The sequence below is a fragment of the Aotus nancymaae genome, unplaced genomic scaffold (genome assembly GCF_030222135.1).
Source record: "Aotus nancymaae isolate 86718 unplaced genomic scaffold, 86718_ANA_hifiasm-v0.15.2.pri h1tg000039l, whole genome shotgun sequence".
NCBI lineage: Eukaryota > Metazoa > Chordata > Mammalia > Primates > Aotidae > Aotus > Aotus nancymaae.
Window position 1 is genome coordinate 4,172,859 of NW_026988453.1, and position 12,210 is coordinate 4,185,068.

The 12,210-nt window shown below is 55.7% G+C and overlaps 1 protein-coding gene across 4 annotated transcripts in view; it reads right to left on the reverse strand.

The window, feature by feature from the left end:
• The window catches only part of KIF21B (kinesin family member 21B), a 53,599-nt gene that overhangs the window by 20,739 nt on the left and 20,650 nt on the right, over positions 1-12,210 (reverse strand). For all 4 annotated transcript variants that reach the window (XM_012459538.3, XM_012459537.3, XM_012459536.3 and 1 more), the window contains exons 9-19: positions 11,706-11,895; positions 10,286-10,349; positions 9,962-10,180; positions 9,459-9,540; positions 8,948-9,065; positions 7,986-8,177; positions 5,856-6,055; positions 2,047-2,154; positions 1,110-1,178; positions 355-587; positions 30-177 (exon numbers count right to left, since the gene is read on the reverse strand). In XM_012459538.3, the coding sequence (XP_012314961.1) occupies positions 30-177; positions 355-587; positions 1,110-1,178; positions 2,047-2,154; positions 5,856-6,055; positions 7,986-8,177; positions 8,948-9,065; positions 9,459-9,540; positions 9,962-10,180; positions 10,286-10,349; positions 11,706-11,895 (1,623 nt within the window). The remainder of the gene's footprint in view (positions 1-29; positions 178-354; positions 588-1,109; positions 1,179-2,046; positions 2,155-5,855; positions 6,056-7,985; positions 8,178-8,947; positions 9,066-9,458; positions 9,541-9,961; positions 10,181-10,285; positions 10,350-11,705; positions 11,896-12,210) is intronic.

Here is a 12,210-nt window from a genome sequence, read left to right on the forward strand (position 1 = left end):
TGGGATGGGAGAGGAGGAGGAGGGCTCACCTTGATGAGCCGCTCCATGTCGGCCTCCAGGTTGACAATGGTCATTCTCTGCATGACGATGTCAATGATCCGCCGCTCTAGGGACTGCCACTTGAGCCTCGCCGCCTTACTGAAGCTCTGGCTGGCCCCCTTCTTCTGGAACTTCTTTCTGGAAGACACAGGCAAAGGGGATTGGATGGGACTCCTTTTAACCTCTGCAGCTCCACTGAGTTCCCTCGCTGGAGTTGACAGTCGTGGGAACCCAGAGCGCTCTCCAGAGCTCCCCTCTCCCTCACCCTGGTCCTGCCCCATATTCTCAGCCCCTCTGCCTGCCAGTCCACCTTACCGGGCAGGACGGGTGCCATTGACACTAGGCGCAGGGTGGTCCCCCAAGAAGTGGTTGATTTTGCGATTCCACTGGCGCACGATGCTGGAGACAGAGCGGGCTCCTGATTCAGCCTCAGATGAGGTGGTGCTGGCCGACACCTCGGCCCCGGAGTCCAACATGGGTGGCTTGAGTCCTGCACGCCCTGCCACCCTCTCAGACATGGGCTTGGCCAGGCGCCTCAGTGCAGAAACCTGGGGCAGCAGGGAGAAAAAGGGGAGCTGGTGAGCAGGTGGCCTGGAGCCACACAGAAGGGCCCAGGTTGGGGTGCCAGGCAGCAAGAACACAGAGGCTGCTCTGTGCCGGCCCGGGCTTGGGCTGTTAAAGGGCCAAGGGGTCTCTGTGTGATGTGACATGAACACAAAAGAGGCTGCCACCTTCTTTTTTTTTTTTTAATGCACAGCTCAGGCATTTGGGAACGGAGCCTGCAGTCTGCCCTGCAGCCTGAGCTCTTGTTGAGAAAAGCCCATCTAATAGGCTGGACACAATTTGGACACCGACTATGCCTGCTGAATGGAAGGAGGGAGAGCCAGGGTCACAGCCAGGGCTTGCTTCCCCTCCCTGCCGGCTCTGGCAGAACTGGGAAATAGCACCTTTATTCCACTGCCAGGAAGTTGGAGGCCCAAAAAAGAAGGCAAGCAATGTACACATGCACACACGCACACACACACACGTGCAGCAGGAACGGGGCCTCACCAGCCCACGAGTAAGCTCACCTCCTGGGTCTTCCTCCTTAGGACCATCTCCTGCTGCCGCTTCTGGGACTCCAGAGCTCGGATCTGAAACTGTGGGAGACAGAAGAGGGCTAGGGTCCACCCTCAGGCACCTTGGTGCCCTCTGTCTGTACACGGGCTGGCCAGCTCTATAGTTAAAAGCCTGGGCTTCAGGGTGATTTTCATGCAGCCAAACCCTTGCTAAAGTGGGACCCAGAGTTGAGCTGCCCTCCCCAGCGGCTGCAGTGAAGTCCGCTTTCTCCACGAGGGCAATTTCCTTAGCCTCTTCTTCCCTCCAGTGGGGAGGAATCCTGGCACGGAGGGCTCAGCCCTATTGGGCTTCTCTGCAGGGCCTGAAGCTGCACATTTCTGGCTTGCTGGTCACCTTGGGCAAGCTCCTTCCCCCTCTCCAGGGCTCAAGTCCCTCCTCTTTTTTTTTTTTCTTTTTTTTTTTGAGACAGAGTTTCGCTCGTTACCCAGGCTGGAGTGCAATGGCGCGATCTCGGCTCACTGCAACCTCCGCCTCCTGGGTTCACGCAATTCTCCTGCCTCAGCCTCCTGAGTAGCTGGGATTACAGGCACGCGCCACCATGCCCAGCTAATTTTTTGTATTAGTAGAGACAGGGTTTCACCATGTTGACCAGGATGGTCTCGATCTCCTGACCTCGTGATCCACCCGCCTTGGCCTCCCAAAGTGCTGGGATTACAGGCTTGAGCCACCGCGCCTCGCCAAGTCCCTCCTCTTAACATGTGGGGCTGGGCCAGAAGCCACAGGGTCTGGTCTTCCTCTGACAGGCAGCACTGTCCTCCAAGCACGACCATTACCACTTAGGACAGTGGAGACTGAGGCCTGCTTGGTCAGGAGGGGCAACCAGCTGCACCAGGAGGCTGGGAGAGCTAGGGCCAAAGGCTCCCGGGATGCCCAAGGGCCACCCCTCACCTCCTGTCGCCGCTGCTCCTTCTTGAGCTGTGCGATCTCCCGGTTCCTCTTGGTCTCCACCAGCCGCCGCCGCTGCTGCTCCTCACGCATCTGCTTCATCAGGGCCACCTGGGATGGACAGAGGTGCTGGTGCTGAGACAGGGCTGGGAAGCAGCTGGCCCACACTCTCCAGGGAGGGGCCAGCTCTGAGGACAGGGGCAGGGGTAGTGGTGAGCCAGGCAACACTGGCTCAGGGCTGGGATTCTGAAGTGAGGGGTTCCACCTCCCACTCCTCCACAGGACCTGAAGCCATGTGGGCGACCTGCCAAAAGGAGTGGCCTCACAGCCAGCCTGGCAGTGCAGGTGCTCCACTCTGCAGGGCCCAACCGTGGCCCTCGCTGCTCAGAATGCCACAGCCCCTGGTGGCCCTCACCCACAGCCACTGTCCTGTGTCTGGCCATTCCAGAACCGGCCTGGGTTGCTGGAGGCAGGTAATCCTTTCCCCTCCTGAAGGCTGAGCTGTAAACAGGGCTGAAGTGAAGGTCAGGGCCCCCATGGCCAGGCTCACAGTGACAGAAATAAAAATCACCATTATTTACTGCGATCTGGCTGCATGCCAGGCACCCTCCTCATGACAATCATGAGAGAGGCATTATCGTTCCTGTTTTATAAACAAGGAAATGAGCCTCAGAGAAACAAAGGGACTTACGGTCATAAAACTAGTAATGGATGTCCTTATTCCGATAACAAATCATTGCCTCCCAATCTGGCTCTTCCTGCAGTCCCAGGGATGGCTCCATAGGAGGTCAGCAAAGCTAGGGACCAAGTGCTAGGGACCCCAGAGTTGTTGGAAATGTAGCCAAAGGCACAGAGAGCACCATTAGTGTGGCCGGGGCGACCCAATGTGCTGGGGAGCCACTGACCCGGGGCCCTGCGGCATCTGCTCCCTATTCTTGGTGCCCAGTACGTAGAAGTGTAACGTACACAGGGCTTTGGACACCTTCCAAGTGACAGAGGCATGAGAAACACATGACAGTCAATCCTTCCTCTGCCACTGAAGCCTTGGACACTACCAGGAATGTCACCAATCTGCCCTGCCCTCAGAACAGTCAAGAAAGGAAATAGGCCGAGCGCAGTGGCTCACACCTGTAATCCCAGCACAAGCACTTCGGAGGCCGAGGTGGAAGGACTGCTTGATTCTAGGAGTTCAAGATCAGTCTGGGCAACACAGTGAGACTCTGTCTCCACCAAAAACAATACAAAAACTAGCCCGGTATGATGGCGTGTGCCCACAGTCCCAGCTACTCAGGAGGCTGAGGTAGGAGGATTGCTTAAGTCCAGGAGGTTGGGGCTGCAATGACCTATGTTAATGCCACTGCACTCCAGCCAGGGCAACAGAGCAAGACTGCCTTTTTTTAAAAAAAAAAAAAAAGAGAGAGAGAGAGAGAAAGAGGAAATGGCATGAGAGAGCAGGGCTAATGGCTAGCAGGGTTGGCTTCTCTCTGGGAGGGTAGGAGGGCAGGCAGGGTCTATTGGGGTAGATATGCAGAGAAGAGGAGGGATTGCTTGCTGCTGGGGCTTTCGAGTCCAGAATGAGTGTTCTCCGAAAGGACTAGAAGAACAAGTCAGACCCTTGGCTAAAATCGGACCTGAAAACTCCAGCATCCCAGGAGCTGTGTGCAAACCCAAGGTGTCACGTATCTTCCGGGGTCAGGGGCTTAAGGCTTCCTGGGGAGGTGCTATGTCTTCCTGGTCAAAGACCCATCCAATTGACTTTGCATGTGTGGTCAAGCTCCATGGTGGCTACCGCAGTGGCAAAGGTCTCAGAACAGATGAGCACATTTAGGCGCACGACAAGCGGAAACAGGCCATGGTGCCCTAGACCAGCATTCTCTGCAGGTTTAAGGTGGAAGCCATTGTGGCCTCTCCCTGGGAGACCCTGTGGCTGTAGGCCCCACCCTGGTTCCATTCTGTGAATCGCTGGGGTCCTGCAGCTGAACAGCCATGGGAGGACCCTGGGGCACTGGCTCTCATGGCTTCTGGTTTGAATCCTTGGCTGCTGCACCCTCTGTCCCTCCAACAGAAAACCTGGGCCCCTCCTGGGATGACCCAAGGGTGTTCCTTTCCGCTTCTAGCTCTGGGTTCTTAAGAGCAAAGTCACGTGGACAGAGCCGGGCACCTGGCTGAAGGAGCTCAGCAATCTGGAGACGGAAACACAGGTCTACACATGAGCCTTCTGTCCGTCAGATGCATCTTGGCATTCTATTATCTGCCAGGCTTCAGAGCCACAGGGATCTTCCCTCACGAGGCTCTACAGGGCCTCCGCAGCTGAGTTGTGAGCTGGCCGGGACAGGGTGGGACACCCCGCAGAGGGAAACCCCCAGAAGACAGAGTGGGGATGCACATAGGTGCACCCAGAAGTGCTACAGAAGCTGCTGCGGAATGTGCAGGCCCCTGGCGGGAGCGCTGCTCCACCCCGGGGATAACCAAAGCCCATCAGTCCCTCCCTCTAAACCATCAGTGGTACCCGGGGCCCTGGGTGATCTGGGTATTTGAGTCCACATTTGAGTCTCAATTCCCCACAGGGTGGATGCACTGAAGGAGATGGTGAAAATGGGGCTCTCTGGGACCAGCCCAGGCCAAGCAGGTCTGAGCACAGCAAGGCAGGGCCTTCTCTACTCTGGTCAGGTTGATGAAGCCTCTGGACCTGCAGCCCAGGCTTGGGGACAGAGCCTGCCCAGGTGAGGTGGCTGGGCCTCAATGACAGCTGTGGGTCCGCCTCTTCTCAGAATCTACATCGGCCACCACTGCATGGCCTCTCTCCTCTGCACACGGAGTCAGCCATGAGGGTGTAGCTACCAATGGCTCCTAGATGCCCCGTCAGCCCCAAGCACTGGGGAGCACCCCTTTCCTATGTCTCTGTCCCCAAGGCCAGTCCTTCACAGCATGCTGGGGCTGCCACCAGTGCCCAGGGCCTAGCCCAGGGCTGTGGAGAGCTGGGCTCCACTGATGGCTGAGAGTCAGAGCAGGCAAGAATGTAGGACTGGGAGGGCCCGGGGGAGGGAGGGCTGAAAGAGAGCAGGGATCTGCTGAGCCCCAGGCGGGAGCCAGAACACACCAGACACCGGAACACAAGACCCGAGTCCCCGAAGCCAGAAGCGCAGGAGCCGACCCCAGGCCCCAGAGACTAGAGCACTCTGAGTGGTGGCACAGTAGAAAAGGGAGGCTGTGTGCCACCCGGAACACATAGTGGTTAGGAGGCAGAGAACCAAGTTCAAATCCCAGTGCTATCTCTTGGGAGCTGGAATTAACTTCTCTGAGCCTCACTTTCTCATACATAAAGGAAGAATAGGACTTCTTTCATGAGGTTCTTCTAGGGACTGAATGTGATCATGCGTGTGAGATGACTAGCCCGGAGCCTGGCCATAGTAAATGCTCAAACGATGGTAACTGTTACTATTATCACTTGAGGCCAGGGATGCCCCACATGAGGGGCCTCGTTGTGTGCTTTGTGCAGACCCAAAGCGAGTGTGTCCCCAAAGGAGGCAGCACCGAGTGGGGTCCCCTGAGATCCTCACCTGCCTGAACACGACCCCTATGCAGCCCCCATCTCTGCACACTGGTCCCACTACAGGGTGGGTTGTTTCACCTTGGACGATGCTCTCAGCCAAGAGGACCATATCCAGGGCCAAGACGGGGTGATACTAGGCAATGCTGTGTGTCGAGAAGAGAATCCACACTTGATGGCAATGATTATTTTTACCACGGTGAGTGGATCCTAAGATGTCACATGCACTCCAGGCCGCGCTCCTCACACCCTCAGCCCCTACCTTGGCCTTCTTCATCTCAGCCACCTCGGCCTGTAGCTTCTTCAGCTCCCTCTCGTAGCGTGACTGGTTCTTGAGCAGCCGGGCGTGCTCCTTCTGGGCGGCCTGCAGCTTCTGCAGGTCCCGGTTCATCTCCCGCAGCCTCTTCTCGTAGTCCGCCTTGATCTTGTTGGCCTTCTCCTCCGTGTAGCACTCCATGGTGCCTGAGAGCAACCAGAGGCAGCTGTCGGTGCTGGGTCCCCAAGGGCTCCCACTAAACATAGGGTCATCAAGGGGGAATGCAGGAACCTCTGCTCCAGTCTCACTGCATGACCTCAGGCAAGTCACACCCGTCTCTGAGCCTGTTGCCTCATTTGAATGAGGGGGTCCAACTAGCTGATGCCCAAGGCCCCTTCCCACTCTGACATCCTATTGGAATGTGCAGGGGTGTTTTTGTGTTGAGATCTCCGAGCCCCCAGTCCCCAGCTTCCCACGAGGGTCCTGTAGCTCACTCATGCTGGCTGGTTCTGACCCGTGATCCAGTATTGGAGGAAAGGGCTGGGGTCCGTGGGAAGGGGAAAGAGTTAGCAAGAGAAGACAGAGGGGTGTGGGCCAGGGCAGAAGGAATAAGCTGATTCTCCACTCTCACCCTCTCCTTCCTGAACTACCAACAGACATCTCCAACTTATAGGTACAAAACCCAACTCCTCATTTCCACCCCTGCCCCACCTCAGTACACAGCATCACCTCCTTCCAGAAGCTCACACCCTGAGGCGTCCTTGGCTCCCCTCTCCCTCACACACACCTCCCAGCAATCAGCAAAGCCTTCTGCCTCAACCTGCAAAATATACCCAGAGTCTGACTTCTCACCACCCGCTAAGCCACCTCTCCTGGGGTCTTTGTAACCGTTTCCTAAGTGGTCTCCAGCTTCCACTTTCATCCCCCCATGCAGCAGCCAGTCATCTTTTAAAAACGCTTTGACATTTTGCATCACGTAGCTCTCTTGAAACGACACACATTCCATCTCCCTCAGAGTACAATGACATGATGTGGCCCCACGTGTCTTCTCTGACCTGTCCCCTCTCACTGTGCTCCAGCCATCCTGGGCCCCTTGTCATTCTGCCAACATGCCAGGCACACGGCAGCCTTATGGCCTTGGCATCTTCTGTTCCCTCTGCCTGGGACGCGCTTCCCCTGGCTGGTTCAGCTCTAGTACTCTCTCGCCTGCTGCAAGTCTTTGCTCAGATATCACCTTCCCAGTGAAGTCTTCCACGACCATCTTTAAAAAAACACCAACTCGCTCTTCAGCAGTTCCTGTTCCCCTTCCTGGCTATATTTTTTTCATACTTATCACCATCAGACACGTGATGGATTCTGCTTTTTTGGTTATGCCCGTCTTTCCCCACTAGAATGTGCGCTCCACGAGAGCAGGGATTTTGACCTCTAGCACTAGAACAATGTCTGCTCTATAAGACATAGTCAACATGTGATTGCTGAGTAAGTAAATCAGTGAACGAATAAATAAAAAATGGAATGAATGGGCTGAAGAGCAGCATGAGGAAGGTAGAATGGGAGAAGTTTTATAAACAGGTCCAAAGGAAAAGACTCAAGGAACTGAATGCAGGAGGAAAGGCTGGGAGTGTCACGTTCGCGTGCCTAGGTATATAAAGAATCCTGGCCAGACGTGGTGGCTCACACTTGTAATCCCAGCACTTTGGGAGGCCAAGGCGAGTGGATCATGAGGTCAGGAGTTCAAGACCATCCTGGCCAACATGGTGAAACCCCCGTTTCTACAAAAAAATACAAAAATTAGCCAGGTGTGGTGGTGCATGCTGGTTGTCCCAGCTACTCGGGAGGCTGAGGCAGGAGAATCACTTGAACCCGGGAGATGGAGGTTGCAGTGAGCCAAGATTGTGCCACTGCACTCCAGGCTGGGTGACAGACAAAAAAAAAAAAAAAAAGAGAGAGAGAGAATCCTAATACGTGACATGATAGCAAAAAAAAAAAAAAATTTATGTTTCATAGGAACTAGGTTCGCAAGTCCCTTGCCTAGAAGGCCAGGATAACCCCAACACGCCAGCTGCTGTTGACAGAGGAGGGGCTCACAGGAAAGGGAGGGAACGGATGGGGTGGGGGGTGTGGCGCTGGCCTCACTGAGGTTCTGCAGCACGCGGTCTCGCTCCAGCTGCGTATCCCGGATCTTGTTCTGCAGCAGAATCAGCTTTTCCTCGTACTGGTGCTTGAGCGTCTGTAGCCGCCGCTGGCTGTTCTCCAGCTCGTCGATGAGCTTCTGCTTGATCTCGATCTCGCACGTCAGGTCGGCCAGGTCCGCCTGGAAGTTCACCTCTACGGGGGCACAGCCAGGCTCAGCCTAGCAGCAGGGCGAGGGGCAAAATGGGGGGCAGATGCGCCAGTCCTGGGCGCTGGGACTCTCCTTTAGTCAGTCATGACCAATCAGTGACCAGAGGCTGGGCAAAATGATAAATCCCAACGCAGGTAGAATGCGGCCAGAAGGAGCAACACATGTAAAGAGCAGTCCCAGAAGGCAAGGTGGGGCTCAGGAGCTGGCGGGGGATCTACACATCCTTCCCAGCCCAGCCGTGCCTGAGGCCAACATTCACCTGTTGTAGACGACATGGGACCAGCTTGGGTGGAGGAAGGTGGGGTGACTAAGAGCACTTTGCACGCCTAGGGCCAGCGCTGGCAGCAGGCAGGGCTTAAGGGGCAGCATCTCCATTTAGAGGAGAGGGCTTTGGTACCAGTCAGGCCTACGTTCACATTTGCTCTTCATGGACCGCACTGTGAAGGTCACTAAACCCCTGTGAGCTCAGTGGTAATATAGGACGCTCACCACACCTATGCACACAGTTGCAGTGAAGACTGAAAGAACCAACCCATGCAAAGCGTTAAGGTGAGCCCAGTGCCTGGCACCTGTGAATGACCAGGAAGGGTGTGCCGTCATCGCCATCATGACTGCTGTTGTCGTTGTTTCATGTCTGGGAGTTCTGGGGCCTGGACACCATTATCCTAGAGAGCTCAAGCAGGGCCCGACCCACCCCCAGGCACTGGCGGCCAGGCATTGCATCCCCCGCAGCCCACAGCCCAGGCCCACACACCCTTCTCCTCGGGGTCTGAGTCTGAGTCCACCAGGCTTTCTTCACTGCCCGAGTCCTCATCTTCATCCTCGCGCCCTTCCTCCTCCTCACAGCCACTCTCGTCTCGCTCTTCCTCCTCCTGGGCACCAAGCACCATTGGGGTGGGCCTGGCCTCAGAGAGGGGAGCCCAGAAGCAGAGGTGCGTCCTGACACAGTGCCTCAGGTGTGTCAGGAGGGTGGGGATTGGGACAGGCCACAGTGGAGCCCCCTGCCCACCCCCCGACTCCTGGAAGAGCACCACCTCCCCCAGCACCCTGGCGGAATTCCTCTGGGAGGGCCTCCCCACCTGCATCATGCATTTGGGATGAGGTGGGGGCCTGGCGGGGGGAGATCACCATGGTAACTAGCCAGTGATATAAGGAAGTACAAGGGTCAGCTGCATGCAGACCCAGTCACCTCCCTCACTCTGTACAAGGATGCGGAGGGGGTCCCCCAACCCCAGCAGGGACACGGGGCGAGCCGTGCGCCTTACCTCCTCTGCCTCATTCTCATCCGTCTCCTCACTATTGTCCTGATGGAGTTTTGCCCTCTTCTTGAAGGCTTCCTTCTCAGGGCTGCTCAGGGAGCACAGGGAGGCTGGATTAGGAAGGCTGCCCTACCTTGGGTACACATGCGGGGCAGCAGCACAGGAAGGCTCTCACCAGAGGGCAGGGAGGGCGCTAGTGCCTACTCTGCAGAGAACCCCGCTGCTCTTCCCTAGGGCCACCCAGAACTGACCTTGGCTCAGCTCAGTCCTTCCTTTCCTTGGGGGAAAGCATATGGCATGGGAGAATGTGGGGGAGGGGGGCTGCCCAAAAGGCTGAGCAAATCTGAGCCATGAATTCCCAAGCAATACTGAGGCAGCCTCTGGGGCTGGGGGAGTGGGGGTTCCCTCCTAAACACGGGTGGGCAGCAGTCCTCCTGGGGGCTAGGCAGCGTCCAATGTGGCGGTCTGAGGGCTCTTGGGGACAGGGACGGGGACAGCACTCCACTCACCTCTTCCTCCGCTGCCTGACCTCCTTCTTCTTTAGCCGCTCCAGGTCCTGCTTGGCCCTGCGGATCACCTCCGAGGCATCCTCCATGGAGCTGGCCGGGCTGCCCCCAAGTGTGGGGGTGGCCGGAGAAGCACCCAGGGAGTACGGGTTCCTAGCCGAGGCCCGTGAGAGGCTGCGGCGCAGCGACTCGTTCATGGCTTCACTCTCCAGGAGCTTCGTCCTGCACAGGAAGAGCAAGTGGGTGGGGCCAGGTAAGCCACCAATGCCTTTGGCCTCACCTGGCCAGGGGCCCCCAGCCTACACACACCTGCCCCAGCTCACTCACCGCAGCTCCTCGATCTCCCGGATGTAGTTCTGGATGAGTGCACCAATGGCCTCATTGCCGTCGCCTGGAGTGGAAAGCGGGAAGGAGGGTGCGATAAAGAAGATAAACAGACCAGGCACAGTGGCTCACGCCTGTAGTCCCAACACTTTGGGAGGCCGAGGTGGGCGGATCACCTGAGGTCGGGAGTTCGAGACCAGCCTGACCAACATGAAGAAACCCCGTCTCTACTAAAAATACAAAATTAGCCGGGCGTGGTGGTGCATGCCTGTAATCCCAGCTACTTGGGAGACTGAGGCAGGAGAATCGCTTGAACCGGGAGGCGGAGGCCGCAGTGAACCAAGATCATGCCATTGCACTCCAGCCTGGGCAACAAGAGCGAAACTCCATCTCAAAAAAAAAAAAAAAAAGAAGAAGAAGAAAGATGAAGCAAGGGCCTTCACCTCTGGACTACTGCTCTTATATCTGTGCCTGCAATAGCGTAGCTCATGTGAGCCTTTTCCAAAAAATACTTTGCACAGAGGTATACAAGCACTGTCGGCAACAGCAAGAAACTGCAAACAACCTGAATGCTCATCACTAGAAGCCTATGGTAATAAATTCATTCATCATTATCACATATGGGACACCATGGCAGAAGATGAAGAGAAGTCAGTTTTTTTTTTTTAATTTTAATTTTTTGGTTAGAGCCGAGGTCTTGCTCTGTCGCCCAGGCTAGCGTCACAGCTGCCTGCAGCCTCGACCTCCTGAGCTCAGGCAATCCTTCTCTCTCAGCCTCCCAAGTAATAGGAACTACAGACATGTGCCACCACACCTGGCTAATCTTTGTATTTTTTTGCAGAGACTAGGTGTCCCTATGTTGCCCAGGCTGGTCTCAAACTCCTGGGCTCATGCAATTCTCCTGCCTTGGCCTCACAAGTTGCTGGGATTACAGGCGTGAACCCAAAGTAGGTTTAATATGGAAAGATTTCTAAAACAGAATGCTAAATGGAAAGTCTTAGAGCAATATATATAATCTCATACATAGAAAAAGTAGTCCATATCGTATACACATTTAAGAATATATATGAATACATATTCATACTTGAAAAAAATACTGAGAAAGGTGTGGGAAAATACACACCAAGCTGCTCATGGAGGTTCCTTCTGAGAAGTAGAGAGGGCCTGAGGTGGAGAGTTCAGGGAGAGGCAATTTTAACCTTTCACTTCATATAGTGATGTATTGTTTGCATGTTGAACAAGAAGGAAGTGTTCATGTATTATTTGTGCCACACAAAGATGTTTTAAAATGAAAAAATGCAGAAATGAGTTGAACTGTGAATTGACTGGCTGGCTTAGCCCACCCGATGCTCTGGGGTGGGTGTGGGGAGAGGGGGTCCTAGCTCGTTGGTGCTCTGAGCTGCCCTGGCACACCCCAACTCACCAGCCTTGGCCAGCAGCAGGTTGGCCTCCTGGCTCATGAGCTGGGTGACGCGGTTGTTGATGGCGTCAATGGCCTCCTGCATGGCTTTCACCCGGAGCCGCAGAGCCCCATTCTCCTTCTGTAGCATGGCATTCTCCCGGAACAGGTCACTATAACCCTCGGCACCATCTTCCCCGATCACTCGCTTGCCCTGGGAGCAGGGGCGACGGAGAGCAGTCAGGCAGCAGAGCTCGCAGGCGGGGGAAGGGGCTGACGACGCCCCTCCCTCTGCCAGCGCCCTGGCCTTCCCCTGGATATGGCAGCACCCCCATTCTTCCCTGCCACAGGTTTCCTAAAACACAGCTCCTGGCCCCCAGTGCTCAAAAACCTTACACAGTTCTCCTTGACAATAAATAGTCCAAATTTTGTAAGCAGCCACCCCAGGCCTCTCACAGTCTTACTTGACCACCTTTCCACAGTGTACCTTCATATATCTCCATAAACACTAGTCCAAGGGTCAAAACCC